Source organism: Brachycentrus maculatus, unplaced genomic scaffold (assembly GCF_059751285.1).
Source record: "Brachycentrus maculatus isolate JH-2025_06_01 unplaced genomic scaffold, ASM5975128v1 h1tg000818l, whole genome shotgun sequence".
NCBI lineage: Eukaryota > Metazoa > Arthropoda > Insecta > Trichoptera > Brachycentridae > Brachycentrus > Brachycentrus maculatus.
Window position 1 is genome coordinate 210,565 of NW_028281546.1, and position 19,436 is coordinate 230,000.

At 32.7% G+C, this 19,436-nt stretch overlaps 1 protein-coding gene across 1 annotated transcript in view; it reads right to left on the bottom strand.

Annotated features, from left to right (window-relative positions):
• LOC148300132 (atrial natriuretic peptide receptor 1-like) overlaps positions 1-19,436 on the bottom strand; it is a 146,100-nt gene that overhangs the window by 83,403 nt on the left and 43,261 nt on the right. Inside the window, exons 3-4 of the mRNA XM_088275210.1 lie at positions 10,956-11,103; positions 511-709 (exon numbers count right to left, since the gene is read on the bottom strand). Coding sequence (XP_088131336.1) covers positions 511-709; positions 10,956-11,103 — 347 coding nt within the window. The remainder of the gene's footprint in view (positions 1-510; positions 710-10,955; positions 11,104-19,436) is intronic.

Sequence of the window (19,436 nt, forward strand, 5' to 3'; positions counted from 1 at the left end):
TATTTTTTTATCACGATCTTATTCATTAATAAAAAAAAAAGAAAAAAGAAAAGCAAATGAGGCTTTACGCATTAACAGTGCTTACGCGATCTCTTTGTACACTGTGACTTGATAACAATTCTACACATGACAACTAAACTATTCAAATTTCGGAAGTGATATTTATGCATCAATTGAAGAAATCTTTTGTATGCTTTTTTTTAGCGACATTTATAGTTAAATTTGTATATTAAACTGATTGTAAAAAAAATCTACAGCACGCTTTATTCTTTAAACATACCACAGAACTTTCTTCCAACCACAGCGACAAATAATCTTTCTCAATATATTCTTTTGTTATGCAAATAATTGCTATCCTGAATTCAATATCAAACTTATTGATCTTCTGGAGCGTCATCAGAATCATAGTATTCGCTTTATTTTCAACTTTAAAAATGTGACCTTCTTTTACAGAGCTAAAATGAAAATAAATCTAAATGTAAGAAGATGAAAAATTAATGAATGTGTTACCTTTAAAGGTGCGTCCCCACATCCTTTTGATTATCTCGCTGCCATCCACGCTGGCGTTCATGTTGCCAGCATTCTGCGTGAGAGTCTCGTTCAGAGCGAGAGCGTATAGCAGCACAGCATCGTAAAAGGCAGTCACGAATGTGGATACGCTCTCATTGCCAAACGTGTAATTGTACTTGATGTGGGCTAGCTCTTTAACCTGCAGAAGAAAGAAACAAGTACATTTAAAAAAATACATATTTAAATCATTAGTTCATTTCCTTTGATTCCTTTGTAATAATGCATGCATTGGATCAATTCGGTGTTAAATAAATCGTTATTTTGACATCACATCTCAACAATTAAGAATAATATGGCCAAAGATTAAGCATATTATGTATGGAGGTTTGGGTAATTACAGGGTTATAAACATCTGGTTAATATAATATACGCGTAGAATTTATCATTCTACCTATGATTGACAACTACACTCTGTGTATATATGTAAAAATTGACACATTCTTACACATGTTCTTAGCACCATATATGGTTTATTGATGTCTAAATGTATGTTACATTATTTCCTAATTATTTTAAATACAAGAAACTACTAAAAACATGAATATTTTTTATTTATCTCACTTCTTATTTAATGCACCATTTTGTAATGGCGGAAAATAATTTAATTGAGAAGGATTTAATGAAAAAAAATATGGCAGTCTGGGTTTTAACAGGGTAAATTAAAATACATTACGTACAGCATACAGTTTATCTACGAGGATGTCAATATAAATATCCTATGTGGACTAATCCAGATTTCTGAACATGAATTTGGACACACTCAAAATATTGTTAATAGTTATTTATCAAGATAAGGTAAGTCGTATGCTCAAGATTATTGAGAATAAAAATGAAGGGAGAAATACCTAGCTGCTATATGGTTATACACAATATCGTATATTTCGTAAAAGAAAAGAAAGTAAATATAAGGATAGATTTTCAGGGTAGTTAAAATAAAAATAATAAAAACTAAATTTACTGCAATATTAATAAAATATCACTCTAGATTATCTGAAGTGCAGGACTGTTTACCACTCAACAAAATTATATGTATAAAGGATAAAAAAGAATGCATGTTGACCTGATCATTACTTTATTTAACCACACAAATTTTGGATACGAAAATTTAAATCAATTTTATTTTCTAAACGTTTCTTAACTTGATTTGTATCATGTTTCGTTCTTCCCATTTTTACGAAAAAAGATGGAAGTCCATTATGCAATGTTCGCCATTCTGTCCCATTATTGAACTTCCATATTTAATAAATATTTTTTTCATAAAGATATTATGATCTAACTTTTTGCAAACTTACTATGGGAAAGTACTTTAAATACATACTCACAATATTTTACATAAATGATGCCTTCGCTAAAAAAATCAACTCTTGACATCTTTCACCCTCCGTTTGTCATAAGCTGAATGTTTCTCGCGAGAATCTCGTGAATAGTTTAATAGTCTTACTGAGAGAGGTCACTTGGAAAGCCTTTTATATGTCTCTTGACATACACGTCATACAAAAAGGCATCGAATGAATTATTAAAAGCATGCTTCTCATGCAAAAATGAAAGTCAAAAACTTTACTTTGGTTACAATATGCATTGAAATTATTACTCGGTAAAATCAATTCATTTATCCAGCGAGAATGTGGTGAAAACAATCAGTGGGAACAAAAACTCTTTTTTACCACTCATAATTAATAATAAATAGTAAATATATAAATTAAATAAAAAACAGTTCGTATCCCCTATTTACCCTTCAACGTCTCAAAGACAAATCTAAAATTTAAACATACGGTGTTTGAAAATGATGCATAATCCATCAAAACACGTTTCACATTACATTTTTGGAAAAAATATTTTTTAGTTAAGTTTAAAATTAAGTTTTAAAAAAAGAAATATTGTAAGTAAAGTGCTTTAACAATTTCGATGGATTTTTTTTAATGGTTTTTGTACAAAAATACATCATTTAAATTGCGATCGTTGGGTAGATTTAATTTATAATAGATACCTAGAGTTGTTGCATTTACCGATACTTAAAATATAAAAAATAGATAAAAAAGTTGGGTCAGTATATAGTTCACCACGCATTTATATTTTGATAAAAAAAAATTAATTTCAAGATGAAATGATAGTATGTAAGACCAGAAAAGGTATTTGACAATATTTTGAATGCATCTAATTTTTCACAAATACTAGGTTAAAACATGAGAAACAGATTGCAGTACTATAATCTCAAATACTCAAATATTATAATAAACCATTGAAATGGTATTTAAGGCGTTAAAACTTTACTCATGGTAGCTTGGGTATACTCTAGTTTTGTGAAGAAAAGCGTATTTTAAGGAAGAATTGAAAGTTATAATTTTTTACTTGGGTATGAAAAAAGTTACAATACAGCAGTTTCTAACAAAAGATTGTCGAACAATAAGGTCCTAATGGAGGCATTCACGATGAGAAGGGATGTTTTAGTTTTAACAATAGTAAATAATGTCACTTTTTCTCTAAGTAGTTAACTCTTTTCTTAGCTGTATAGCCTTATATGACGATGTGATTTATTAAAGGATAAATTCCATTTTTTAAATGAATTGTGTACGTCGTCTTTATATCATACAAATCCTTATTTTTGACGAATGTTCATTGTTCAGTCTCCAGTTTTGATCAATAATGTTTTGAACAGTCACGAAAATAAAACATGATATGTATCACACGATTTTTTGTAGTAAAAAAATAAAATAAAATCTCAGTATTTTACGTGGGTCCAAATATTTGTTCACAAATCTGGATTTTTCTAAATTTTTTTGGCATATCAAAATAGATGAAGAATAAAATCTTTGTTTTGGTATTTACAGGGCTTATTACCTATTATAGGCAAGTGATCACTCTACCAGCCTTTGACAGGTCATGAGCTCTGTAAAAACTAACGCTTTCATATTCTTCATTAATGTTAAGACGTTAAAAAAAATCCTTGGAAGTTTTTGTTATGAAAAAACGCGTGTTATCACATGCAAACGTAACACAGAATAAAATATCGATTACTAAAACCATCCAATGACTGGTTGTAGGCCTTTTAAATTTCTAGATTTTTAAATTCTTACCTAAATTCACTTATGTACTACGTCTTTAATTTTTCATTTAATTTTCACTCCGTAAATGCCACTTTTTCTTAAAATCTATTGTGACACGTGTTTGGAAAAATACAGTATCTACTCAATGAATTAGGGCCACCCATTATTTTTTTGAATACTCTGAAATCTTTTGGATTATTATATTTATTTTACATAAATACTTTAAGTTTTCTATTGACATCTAATATCATGTATATTACCTTCAATAATATGTAAAATATACCGGGATTATTTAAGCCTTTACAAAATTTCAAACCCTTTTTCTGAGAAAGGTCCCTAATTAGCACAGGTAGACAGATAGTTGAAAGTTCAAAAAATAGTCCTATCTCATTTATTAGTAAAGTTTCTTGAGTTCTGGTTGTTGTTTTGTTCAGAGAGGTTATATAGTTATCGTGTCTTGTGAAAAAAACTTAATTTTAAATTTTAGTTCATAAAGTATATTTTTTTTTGTAAACACAAGTGTTTTTTTTTTGAAAAGGACAAAATGGGAAAAAGTAAAGACATTTCTGAGGAAAAAAGTCTAGTGTTATAGTGCTACTGAAATAAGGAATACTATCTAATAGAGAAATTTCAAAAAAAGAAAACGTTTCTCGTCAAACAGTGGACAGAATTTCAAAATCAATAAAAAATCATTTACCCGCCACCAGCAATCGGCGAAAGAACTGTCGTAGAATTAGAAAAACAACACCGAGGACTGATCGAAAAATCGTTCAAAGTGTCTTAGAAAACCGTAGTGCATCAGCAAAAACATTAAAAATAAAATTGGAAGAAGAGGGTATAAATATATCGGTATCAACACTGAGGCGACGTCTTTACGAAGTAAATCTGAAATGCAGGCGCCCTGTAAAAGTACCAAAATTGACACCACGAATGAAAGCGGATCGATTAAAATGGGCCAGGCTACATCGAAATTACTCGGTAGATGATTGGAAAAAGGTATTTATTTAAATTGAATTTTCAACATATCATTTTAGTAAATAAACTTATATATTTGAATTAGACTTAAATTTTCATTATTTTTCAGGTCATCTTTAGTGATGAGTGCCGGTTAGAAGCCGTGACAGAGAGCCGTCGATTCGTCAGGAGAACACCAATGGAACGTTACAATGAGGCCTGTGTGGTAAAAATTATCAAACACCCCCCTGCAACAATGATATGGTCATGTATTATTAACAATTTACCTGGGCCGTTGTTTTTCGTGGAAGGAACAATGAACCAAAATTCCTATAAGCAGGTCCTCGAACGAATTTTATTGCCCTTCTACCATACACTCGACCCAACAGAAGGTCCATACACCTTCATGCAGGATGGGGCACCTTGCCACCGGGCTAAATCAATAATAAATTTTTTGTCTAACAAAAATCTGCCTTTGCTCCCCTGGCCTGGAAATTCTACGGACCTTACTCCTATAGAAAACGTATGGAGCATGTTAAAAAATAAGGTATACTCATTTTCAAATCCAACAGTAGACTGTCAAAAAAAAAATATTCAAAAAATTTGGTCAGAAGACGAAGAAATAAAAACATGATAAAACAGTGCATTTTAAGTATGCCAAAAAGAATTGAGGCAGTTATTTCTGCCAAAGGTGGAAATACTAAATACTAACTATATTTATATGAAAATATATGCATAATTTAAGCGTAATAAAGTGTTTATGTGTAAATAAAATTCAATGTTGTTTTATTCAAGGTTTTCTCTGAGTTATTCCTGTTTGAATTGAGAAATTGCGCGAAATTCTGCGTGGCCCTAATTCATTGAGTAGATACTGTAAGTCTTTAATGTTTCATTCAATAATTTTGTTATAGAGATAAAAACACGTTCGCATTTAAATACAATGTTTGAAAATATAAAAAATTAAATAAAATTGCATAAAAAATATCAAAACAATCGGCGAATAGCTTGAGGAGATTTAAAATTTTGAATAAACGAACATTTACATTTTCATTTATATAGATGATTACCTGGATTTGATTTGGATAAACCTACACATGCAATAATGCCACATTATTTATTTTTAATTAATTTACTTGTTTTATATTTTGATTCAAATCCAATAGGTATCCAATAATTACAACAAAAAAAACCTATTTTTCTCTGAAACAAAACTGGTAATTACTTTAAGCAATTGTAAAGATAAAACATTTTTAAAATCCTGATGGACTTCGTAATGAACAGATTTCAATTCGACAAAACAATTATTTTGGGAATTTCTTTTAATCGTATTTCCGATTGACTACTTTTGATAATCAAATGGTCTATCACTCCGAAATTAATTAATGAAAATCGATTCAAACGACCGTCGGCGTTGTTTAAATACGACAAAACTCCCAGCGTTTCTTGAAATAAACATGAAAATAACTCTTTGAATCCTGATAATCCATAGGGATGGACACAAGAATCACAGTTAGAGATAAACACAATTTTATTGACAACATTTTGAGTGTTTTTAAATCCTTTTTCACAAAACAAGGTTTTTTTACACAGGAGTTTTTTATATACCATATTTACAGGTGTCTGCTAGTGTGTAAAATGATTTCAGAATAATTTTTAATCATTTAAAATAAGGGTTTAATTTTTGTACTGACATTTCTTGGTGGAACTGCATTTCATCGAATTTAAAAAAAACTATGTAGTTTTTTCCACATATTTTTTTTTATGACCAGCGACCAAGTTTCATCATATCCGACTTCATCACAATGCACTAATGGCGATAAAATCAAGTCGCTGGTCAAATTAAATTCGAGAAAAAACTACATCAATCCAAAAACTTAAATGTAAAATGTGCGTACAATGTAACTATTGTAGTGTCAAGTACTATGTATGTAACGAACTGTATTACAAATTTCTCGGCTAATCTAAGCTTTCCCAAACTAGAACAGGCCACAAACGCAGAAGGCCATTACTTAAACCAACCTATGACAGATCGTAAGCTCTGTACTCAGACGTCCATATTTTTCTTTATCTATTTTGTAATGTCAAACGATGATATTATTCTCCTTTATACAAAAATTTAATTACTTTCAATATTAGTCTCTTTGAAAGGAGAGATTTCGAATCAGAACGATAGAAAATATTATGAACCTTAATTGAAAAGCCCCGATTTAAACGTTTAATATTACATTTCACAAGGCGAGATGAGAAAATAATATAAGAAGCAACAAAATAAATTATGATCTAAGGGATGAAGGTTTGTTACTTGCTTTGTGAGAGAAATAAAGAGAATTGTAATTTCCAACATTAAATTTGTATTATCAGGTTCAGGATAATTGTAGAATAAAGGAATAACAGAAATAAAATAATATTGGCTTACCGTTTCTCGGAACTTTAAAGGAAAATGATATTTTCTTCATCTAAGCAGAGTCAAATAATAACTAAGTATAACTCTTCGTGCAGAATGAAATTTGATTCGACCAAATTAAGCTACAAAGGAGTATCTTTAACTAACTAACTAACCATTACGTCGCTTCCCCGCAGAGGTAGATAGAGGAAATAGAACGCCACACCATTATTTTGTCTTTGAAATATTCTTTGCCTTTTTTACATTCATGTATTTCTTCTGAATACATATCCGCTGAGTAATCCGACTGTTGACTACTTTTAAGTTTTAAAAATACTTGATCATGACAATTTTTACATGGTTTTCTTCTGCTTCTATTACCAACTATGTACATTCGCCTCATTAATTTGTTTTACTGTTCTTTCTTCACTCATTCGATTCACATGCCCAAACCATCTTATCATATCAAAATACCTTACTGAACTTTATCGATTATGCCTATTTCATTATTTATCACCCATTCATTATTTCTTTATATCACCATTCGAAAATCTATAAAACATTATTATGTAGTACATTTTCTGAGAATTCGCATTTTGACTGACATTCAGACAACTGTCATCGTTCTTTTACCAACTCCATGTTTCATTTCCATGTATGGAATGGAGTTGATGATGATTTTCTATTGAATTTTCTGTTATCCCTAAAAAATGACATTATAGTTGTATTGAAGCATGCTAATTGAACCAGTTTCACAACATTTTGAGTGTGTCCAAATACTTGTTCACAAGTCTGGATTATCTCCAATTGTAGGACCTCACATACAAATGTTAGAGTTTCTGTTCACTAAAAAAGCTTCTTTAATCTCACCAATAGATGTTTCTAGTGAAACTATAGTGATTCAAGAACTTTGTTTTGAAATTGAATTATACTTAAAGAAGTTCTAAGAATTTGAGTAGTGTGATTGTCGATCATGGTTAGAATTGGTAAAAGTTACACGGGTGTAAACTAATGACTAAACCATCCTATCTTCTGGTTATTTTCAGACTTTTTTTTTATAAACAAGCAAATAAATCACAACGTTTGTTGTTTTCAAAGAGACTAATATTAAAAGTAATTAAAATATTGTCAGGTATGAAACCTGACAAAAATTTGTCAGTGTGTCCGGTACGCATAAAATATTTTTGGAACAGATATCCTTTCTCGTGTGCTTAGGTCATACGGTTTGGCCAGAATGGTGAAGAAAAACTGCGCGTTTTACGTACGTTCGTATGTGTAGAGCGGTTAAACCAGCCTATGACGGTCATAAGTCCCGATAATGCCCAGACTTCCATATTCTTCTTTATCTATGTATGTTGAGATGTCAAAAATTAATATGAACCAGTTCAGAAGGTATTCTTTTTTAAGTTTTGATTCTTTTTTTAAACTAACTTAATAACCATCACGCCGCTTTCCCGCAGGGGTAGGCAGAGAGAATTAAACGCCACACCACTCTGTATTTGCAAACATTCTTCGCCTATTTGCGAACATTCATGCATCTCCTCATACATTACGTTACGACTCCTGACCTGGCCGCTTTCAAGTATTTGACATACCTGATTGTGCTGAAGTTTTCCTCGGTCATCCTATTCTTCTTTTTTTAACTACATTCGCCTCATAAATTTGTTTTACCGTTCTTTCTTCACTCATACGTTCCACATGTCTAAACCATCTCAACACACCTTTCTTAATTTTATCGATAATGCTTATCTCAGCCTTACATTCTTTCCTTATTTCATCATTCGAACATCTGTAAAGCATCTTTTTGCCACACATTCGTCTGAGGCATCGCATTTAAATGCAAATATAAAATGCGAAATGCGATCCCTCTTTTTTTATTTATACGTTAAACAAAAATTTACTATTTCACTTAACTTTTTCAGATATAAATCGAATAGTATTGATCTAAGCGTTTAATAAAATGAATTCAGTTGTAGGGACTCATTTCCTACAAGTTGGGTAATTAACACTTTCAACCTTAATTCGAATCGGCATAAATCAAAATGGCTGCTGACTCGACATAATTGGTTTTATAACTTCCGGATCTACTTTTCCGACTATTGCAAATGAAAATTATTTTATAAAAGAAGTGCATTTTCAAAAAAACAAAAGCAAACATAGCGAACGTAAACATCTGAACGTAGCTAAAAAAAATCTTTTTAATTGATTTTTTGTTTTACAAAATACATATTTTAATAATACAAAATAGTTGGTAAATATACAATACATTTCATATAAAACGTTTTTACCTCTCTTATAAAGTAGATACTTGCGTTTAGAGAGGGAGTTCGTTTTACAATTATTTTTCTTTATATAAACAAAGAAAACTAAAAATAAAAATATATTCTTTGGTATGGAGTATAGGTTTTGTATGTTAAAAGCATTGATAACTTTGTGGTATGGTAATAAAACATTCTCCTTTCCATCCATTGTTAACTTTGTGTAATACAACTTTTTTAAACACGTATTTGTAACTACCGTTTTTGGAAAATTATTTCATCATCAAGTCATTAAAATAAAATTATTACGATTTTACTTTTGTATAAAAATACAATTTTTATACAAAAGAAGAAGAAAAGGAGAAAGACGACCAATGAATCACAATGAATTACACAATGGATGGGTCACAAATAAATGTTTAAAAAAGTTGTTTTACACAAAGTAAAAGGATGGAGAGGAGAGTATAGATGAAATAGTTTTTTTTTGACATCTCAACATAGATGAAGAGGAATATGGAAGTCTGGGCATTTACGAAAGAAAAATATATATTAAATTATATCACTTTTTTTTTTAATTTGCTGTTCATTTTATCATAGCGCCAATAATAGATATTCGCGTTTATTTCTGAGCTGTTTGATGAAACTCCAATTTTAAATTCCATTCTTCGCTCCAAGGATTCCGTTTAATTTCGTTTTATTTATCACTCCAGTAAAATATTTTTGATATTCAATTATAGGGTCATCAAAATTGTCTTGAAATTGCGAAGTCACTTCAAGTAATAAGGTTTATTATTCCAATAATAGATTCAGCAGTCACTTTGTGGTATATCTATGAATTTTTATAAAAAATTTACTTGTTAAATGCCGCTATTTATTGAAAACTAACATGAGCGCAACATAACACGGTATTATATACGCTAAAGTACGTTGTTTAATAATGGTTTGTAATGCATTGAAACACATGTCAAAAAGTATTTAATTAAAATAATTTAATGATTTTCTTCCGGCGACATCAATATTATTGTGAATTATATAACTGGTCAAATTATAAGCTGAATAAAAAAAATTGAAACATCTTTTCAGGCGTCTCCCAGTAAGTAAAATAATTCGGTTATGATCTTACGCACATTTTAATAAAATTGTTTCTCCTTCATAAAAAAACCTTCTTAAATCAACCATAGATGCTGCTGTAAACTTAAACATGAAGCGATGTGAGAAAATGATATATGTATGAGTTCCAGTGCGGCTATTTATCAATGGTAGAATGGTGAATGTAACACGTGTATAAAAATGACCACTAAAACCAACCTTTGACAGGTCGTAAGCCCTGTATACCCAGACATGTTGACATTTCGAAATGTTTTTTTTTTGCAAGATAACCCTAGGATGACACTTGGAGTCCAAGCAAGATATGCAAAAGTCAACAAATAGTGGTGAATTAACAACATTTTGAGTGTGTCTAAAAACTTGTTCAGAAATCTGGATTATCTCCAATTACAGGAGTTATTTTTCATATTATGTTTTGACATCTCATCGAAGATGAAGAAGATTATAATACGCGTGTTACGGGGGGAATGTTACACTTGGAACATTCACCAATATGTGTAAAGTGATCACTTAAACCAGCCTTTAACGGTCGTCAGCCCCGTAAATGCCCAGACTACCATATTCTTCTTCATCTTTGATGAGATGTCAAAAAATAATGTGAATTAACATTATTAATTTTTTTATTTGTGAAATATTTACCTTGTCTGAGAAGTGAAGGTATTCATCGTCATCCGGTGTTCTAGTGGTGACTGTCAACATGGCTGTGTAAGCTTTCTTGGCCCTCATATTCCTTTCTTCAGAGTCACCCTCTCTCCTCCACGGCTCAAGAGACGAAGGGGATGACAGACTGCAATAAGGGAAGATCCTCATAAAAATATTGTTACAATTTTACAATGAATTAATTTGATGTTAGACGAATGTGTGGCTTAAAATATATATACAAATCTTGAATAGAACATATTTCAGGCTTGATATCTTATACTTTTTATTCAAATTTGACTTCGCAGCATCATTTTCAAATACCGTAAAGCCAAGTGTTATTTTCGAAGTTTTTGTTCCCACTAATTGTCCATGTGCTAGTATTATATTTTAGTAACGTAAAGTAAAACATGATTTTATCGCAAAATACTGCCGAATCAATTAATGAAACCACTATTTCTCTTAAACTATTATGACGCGTGTTTCGATGCATTTTGCATCCTTTTGAAAAATAATTTATTTTATAATTCACATTTGAAGCACTAACTTTATGATTTTCCATTTTGTAATTGAAATGTAACTTTACTTTAAAATATTATCTTTATCAAGTATAAATCAGCCTTGATAAAAAAGCTGTTAGCTTCAAAACAGGTAGTTTTTATAATTAAGTTATAATAAAATATTTACAGTGATTTTAAAACATTGTTACATTTTAATTAAAATTTATTTTTCCTTATTAAACAAGGTTTAATAAATAACACAAAATGCATCTAAACATGATTCAAAATAGATATTCAGAAAAAATATATTTACTAGATAAAATTTAAAATGTAAATATGTAGATGGATACTACCATGAAATGACTGCTGAATCAAAAAACTAATATATTTTGTTGAAAAATATTAATTAAATTAATGGCAGCAAAACTTTTTTTTCAATCAAAAAATAATATCTCATATACAGTATCGTTTTAGGTTAGTAACATTTTTTTGTTTGTACCAACTGATATTATTTTTCTCCTTCATGAATTATGTATAGCATAAAATAAACAAACGAATAATATCACATTAAATTGACAAATAAACGAGTTTAATAAGGATGAAAATACAATTTATTCTGTCACTCTAGTTGTCGCCTTTATGCTGCATTCCTTCCGCATAATTTCACTTCTGAATCTTTATTTCGAAGACAATCAAAATAACGACTCTCCCACAATCTTCCAAATTACCCTTCTCCATTTTATTCTTCCTCTGCCATTTGCAAATGTCTCCAACAACGAGAGTTCATCATCGTCAACGACATAATTTAGAATACATGCATTTTTAAAACCGTCGCAATTTTACGAGACGGATGTAGTTGGAAATAAAAGCAGAGGAAGATTGATGGAAACTGGTCATGATAAAGTATTCCTTAAACTTGAGCTTGGTGAGGTCTTACTTGTTTACTTACTTATAACCCTTATCCGCACCCAGTGGTGCATAGGGCACTGCATCGAATTGACGCAGTGTTATCTAGATCATTACTTACATGAAGGCAAGGTGATCACTCTTGCGCTTCAGGAACCAGTCCAGGGTGATAACAAATAAATATTACTGTGTAAAATCACTAACATTTATTTTCACCCCCCCTGGAAATCGAACCCGGGTAGCTAATCACGCTGACCATTACACTATGGAGGCGGACAAACGCAGTGTCATCTGGTGAGGTCAGGAGTCGGAAAAATCGATGGATATATACGAGGATCCGCCTCCGTAGTGTAATAATGTCAGCACGCTTGACTACCCTACTGGAGGTCCCGTGTACGATTCCAGAGGGGTCAAATAAATGTAAATGATTTTTTTCACTCTGATATTTATTCAATATTACCCGGGACTTGTACCTGAAGCGAAGGGCTAATCACCTATCCTTCATGTGTTAACATTCAAAGTAACACTGCGTTTATGTGATGCAGTGCCCTATGCACCATCGGGTACGAATGAATGTTTGTATTAATGAAATTTTGAGGAGATGTTTGAATGTAGAAGCGGCGAAGATTGTTTGCAAAGATAGATAAGTGTGGCGTTCTATATCTACTCTCTGCCTACCCCTGCGGGGAAGCGGCGTGATGGTAAGTTAGTTTGCTAGTTAATGTAGGTATGTAAGGATGTGTTTGTTGATTCCACCATTTTCGAAAGAGATTTCTCTAATCCTACGTTTTTTATTTGTTACATCTGGCAACCATTTTATTTGACTTTTTTTTATCAGTGACGTTCAAAGCAGATACGAGTATTTATTTTACATGGTTAATAATTGCGAATTTCATTCCTACGTAATATCGTTAAGGCGGGAAGTTTTATTACATTATTTTATTGCAAGAACAAGTACCGCGCAAACACATTGCTTGCAGAAATTCACGAGTATTCCAACATTTATTTTTATTTAACTCGATCACACAAAATGCTCTTTGATCTAATAAACTGTTTTTTTAAATTGGTTCTGATGTTTCTTGGTGGAACTGCATTTTATATAAAAAGTTTGTCTACTTCCCAGTCCGGCACCAGTTTGATAATGTCAGTAACAACAAAACCCTGACACTGGTCAAATAAACTAAATAACCACAAACTTTTTTTGGACTAGAACTTTGTTCTAAACAACCTTTATTTTTGGTAATTTTCTTTAACCAGTTTCGACAAGAACCATGTCATCTTCAGGGATAGACATGTCTATCCCTGAAGATAATAAGGCTTGGGTTGTTGGATTGTAATCCCGTGGTTAGTGTTGCGGACTTGAGTCAGATTTTGTCGGTTCGAACCTACTCTTCCACGATTTGATAACTATTTCTAATAATAAGCCGCAAATGAAATAAAATTGAAGCATTTTTGTAAATAATAAAAACACCAATATTTCTCTTAAAAAAATGGTTTAAAACAAAATTCTTCTTTTATTTTTAAATAGTTTTACAAAATATGCCAAAAAGTTAATGCGAAACCCATTCAAGACAATATAAAGTTGTTATATAATATAAGTATTAAATACAGTCCACCGTATAAACAAAGTGTAAAGTTACAAAAAATCATAATATTTGGACCATCCAAAATCGTAATTTCCTTTTTTTAATCATAATAAATTTAACATTTATTATAATAACGTATTCCAATAAAAAAAATACAGAAAAATACGTAGATTCATAGAAAAACAACGGTGAGCACATCAAATAAAAGAAATATATGAAAATGTAGTGAAATATATCAACCCTTCAACATATGTATTTTCGTTATTTTATCTGTTTGACTGAAATTATGATGAACGATCGCAGTAAAACAATCTGCATTTCCTTAATCTAATATTCAAGAGTTATTCATATGTTTGTTTTTTAAAATGTCCTGCCATAAATTTCCCAAGTTTGAATCAAGTTATGAATAGAGAAAAATATCAAAATGTTTCCATTGCAACAAGAGATTACTCCCTGAGCAGCCTAGAATGGGGGTAACAACTGTGTTTTTGAAAAAGAATACGAGATAGCTATTACAAAAGACCGGAAGCATAGAAAGATATACAGTTCTTAACAATAACTCTAGTATGAAACCCACTACGTGTACATTATTTATTGTTGACTCATTGACATTTAATTTAGGGCGCATGACTTATTGGAGATTAAAATTCGTACCTTTTAATTAAAGTCTACATATCAGCACTATCTGCCTGACACATTTTAAGTACCTATTTAATATATATATTTTTTTTACATCTCATCAAAGATGAAGAAGAATATGGAAGCCTGGGTGTTACTGCTAACGGTACCGGAACACTTTTCATTGGGAAGACGGAAACGCACAAATGAAGATAATCTTTTATTTATTAAAAATTACAAAGTTATAAGTGTGAAAATAACGAAATTACACCAATATATCGAAAATTATAAAACACAAGGGGCGAGAAGAACAAAGAGACACCAATATAAAAACAGAGCGAGCGCGGCGTATACACGTTTCGAATCTTATTTAATCTGAGCACCCAAATATTTGTCCGCCACCCCTTAAATACTATTTTAAAGGCGTTGCTTGGGGTGGGGACAGTATTTGTAACATTTAAAACTTACTGAACTGCGTCTCTTTGTTCTTCTTGACTACCTTTATTAATACTATTTTAATACATCAATTATTCTAAAAAATACCCAGATTTTGGCCGAAACACTCCCCTCCGTGAAACCAATCGGTTTCACCAAACGGTTCCCTTACTTAAATACACTCGAGTATTATCGATAAATATTTCAAAATATGTAGGTGACAGATAACACAAAAATTAGAAATCACATTATCATTAACAAAAATTTTAAAATAATGCCTTCCTTCACAAATAAGGGTCCGTATACACGATAAATCAACTTCAGGGAGGCTCTCTTCTCCGAATACTTGTCAAAAAATATATCTCCTGTTTCTAGAGCTAAATATGTGGATAAACAAAAGTCATAAATTATACTAATACTGATGGATATATCGAGACGTTTTAAATTTCGTCGCCAATTCTGACGTTTTCATGGCTGACGTCGCCCTTTTTAGGGCTAAAGAAAACATACTTCACTTGAATTATAGGTCCAGTGTTATTTGACGCGCCACGTGTCACATGACACGTTATCTCCCCGATTCATAGAATAACAAACGAAACCCATTTCGCCCATTTAACTAAATGCAGGCCTCGTCAACCCAAGTTGATGGCCAGATGTGAAATGAAAGTACACATTGAACCAACAAAAAACATGTGTAAAGTATAAACATTGTTATCAATTTTACCAATCAAAATTATTAATAAAGACACATAATCAAACAATATTACCAATTCTATTTTTAAACAAAACCAATTTTATCAATGGCTACTCAGTGTGAGATTTGAGTTTCGTTTCACCGTTATATATGCATTTTATGTAATTACAAAAACTTGATTGGTCTTCATAACCCAAACACGATTTAAAATACATTCCGATGAACCCGATCATACAAAAAATACATTCGTCTTACATGACCGCGGGTCGCAAGTTGGCCACCCTTGCTTTAAGGGATCTGTTTTTTGTTTTAAGTCAACATAAATCGTCATCACACTCTTAAATTTAGACCTTTTTCTTATCGACGTTAGTTAATCTATCATTCAACCTATTGGTACTTTGCCGAGCGGAGTTTTTACCTACTCAAGTAGGCATTCTCTCTCATATTTCAAATGAGGATAATGGTCGCGCCGAGTTACTGATCGATATCATTTACAGTCATCGATATTTCGCACAGTTTTGTAATTCTATAATATGATTTTAAAACAAATTTTATACCGATTAACAAATGCAACTTTACTAAAGTGACTTTACATAGTCGATCAAATTTTACAAGAGTAAACACGGTCAGCGCTTCTAGTGGCTGCCCGGATGACGGCAGCGGCACAGCTTGTCGCTCCATCGGCGGCATTATAAATCTCCGCCCCAGCGGTGGCGGCACAGTTTCCTCCCCAAACGGAGGCGAAGGCGGCGGCACATTTTTCTGCCCATTCAGTGGCAGCAAAGGTTGCGGCTCCATGGGCGGCCTTACACATTTATCCCCCGAGGGCGGCATTACAAAATGCGGCTCCGAGGTCGGCATTACACATTGCGGTCCCAAGGACGGCAATACAGGTTGCGGCCAGGAGGGCGGCATTATAATTTTCCGCCCAAGCGGTGGCGGCATTACACATTGCTCCCCCGAGGGCGGCATTAAACATTGCTCCCCCGAGGGCTGAATTACACATTGCGCCCCCGATCGGGGCATTACACTTTGCGGCCCCGATGACAGCACTACACATTGCTCCCCCGAGGGCGGCATTACAAAATGCGGCCCCGAGGTCAGCTTAACACATTGCGGCCCCAAGGACGGCAATACACGTTGCGGCCATGCGGGCGGCATTACACATTGCTCCCCCGAGGGCGGCATTAAACATTGCTCCCCCGAGGGCTGAATTACACATTGCGCCCCCGATGGGGGCATTACACTTTGCGGCCCAGATGACGGCATTACACATTTCTTCCTTGAGGGCGGCATTACAAAATGCGGCCCCGAGGTCAGCTTAACACATTGCGGTCCCAAGGACGGCAATACAGGTTGCGGCCAGGAGGGCGGCATTATAAATTTCCGCCCCAGACGGCACAAGTTGCTGCCCACTTGCTGGCAGCACATAGTATTCAGACAGCACAGGTTGCCGCCCTAGCGGAGGCGAAGGCAGCGGGACAGGTTCCCGCTCCATTGGTGGCACCACAAGTTGCTGTCCACTCGGTGACAGCACAGGTTGCCGCCCTAGCGACGGCGAAGGCAGCGGGACAGGTTCCCGCCCCATTGATGGCGCCACAAGTTGCTGTCCACTCAGTGACAGCACAGGTTGCCGCCTTAGCGGCGGCAAAGGCAGCGGGACAGGTTCCCGCTCCATTGGTGGCGCCAAAAGTATCTGCCCACTCGGTGACAGCACAGGTTGCCGCCCTAGTGGCGGCGAAGGCAGCGGGACAGGTTCCCGCTCCATTGGTAGCGCCACAAGTTGCTGTCCACTCGGTGACAGCACAGGTTGCCGCCCTAGCGGCGGCGAAGGCAGCGGGACAAGTTCCCGCTCCAATGTTGGCGCCACAAGTTGCTGCCCATTCGCTGGCAGCAGCGGGTACTCAGACGGCAGCAGTAAATGGTTAACAGATGTCAGCGGCGAAGGTTTCACAGACTGCGGCGGGGACTGACCGGAGCTGCACTGATCCGCCCGTTGTAAAATTTGATGCAGGGCGGATCGTTCAGATGTTCTTGATGACACTTTCATCAAAAGTTGACAGTGAAGTTCTTCCGCTTCCAGTAATTTTTCTTCTGCCGCCAGTCGTGCCTTATCTGACAATAGTTGCGATTTGTCAGCATTCGCCCTTTCTGTAGCTATCCTTGCTCTTTGCCTCGCTATCCTCACTTTACCCGCAGAATACTCCATTCGCGCCTTCATGGACCACGTACTCCAACATATGCTGGTCACTGAAGGAGTTCGATTGGCTTCCATAGTGTTCCAGATCCGGCTCGAAGGACCAATTTGTTACTGCTAACGGTACCGGAACACTTTTCATTGGGAAGACGGAAACGCGCAAATAAAGATAATCATTTATTTATTAAAAATTGCAAAGTTATAAGTGTAAAAATAACAAAATTACACCAATATATCGAAAATTATAAAACACAAGGGGCGAGAAGAACAAAGAGACACCAATATAAAAACAGAGCGAGCGCGGCGTACACACGTTTCGAATCTTATTTAATCTGAGCACACAAATATTTGTCCGCCACCCCTTAAATACTATTTTAAAGGCGTTGCTTGGGGTGGGGACAGTATTTGTTACATTTAAAACTTACTGAACTGCGTCTCTTTGTTCTTCTTGATTACCTTTATTAATACTATTTTAATACATCAATTATTCTAAAAAATACCCAGATTTTGGCCGAAACACTGGGCATTTACGGGGCTGACAACCGTCATACACGCATGTAATATTCATCAATTACACCCATTATTGACAACCACACTGCTTATATTCTTGGAAGTTCTAAATATATTGTATATATGTACCAATTAAGAAATCTTGTTCTTGAATCATTAGAACTTCACTAGCCACATCTAATGGTGAGATGAAAAGAAGCTTATTACTGAGCAGAAACTCTTATGTAAGTATGTGAGGTCCAAATCTTGGATTATAATTACATACATGAAAAAAAATATACTATTAATTTTTATTATTTTTATTTTAAATATCTTACATATTTAAAAGAAAACTTCAGAGGCAATGACTCACTTTAATCACGCACACACACACACATATATATTTATATATATATATATATATATATATATATATATATATATGTAATATATTTTATATATATATATATATATATATATATATATATATATATATATATATATATATATATATATATATATATATATATGTATATATATTTATATATATATATATATATATATATATATATATATATATATATATATATATATATATATTATATATATATATATATATATATATATATATATATATATATATATATATATATATATATATATATATATATATATATATATATATATATATATATATATATATATATATATATATATATATATATATATATATGTATACATATATATATATATATTTATATATATATATAAATATATATATATATTTATATATATATATATATATATATATACATATATATATATATATATATATATATATAAATATATATGTGTGTGTGTGTGCGTGATTAAAGTGAGTCATTGCCTCTGAAGTTTTCTTTTAAATATGTAAAACTTCAGAGGCAATGACTCACTTTAATCACGCACACACACACACATATATATTTATATATATATATATATATATATATATATATATATATATATATATATATTTTATATATATAAATATATATATATATTTATATATATTAT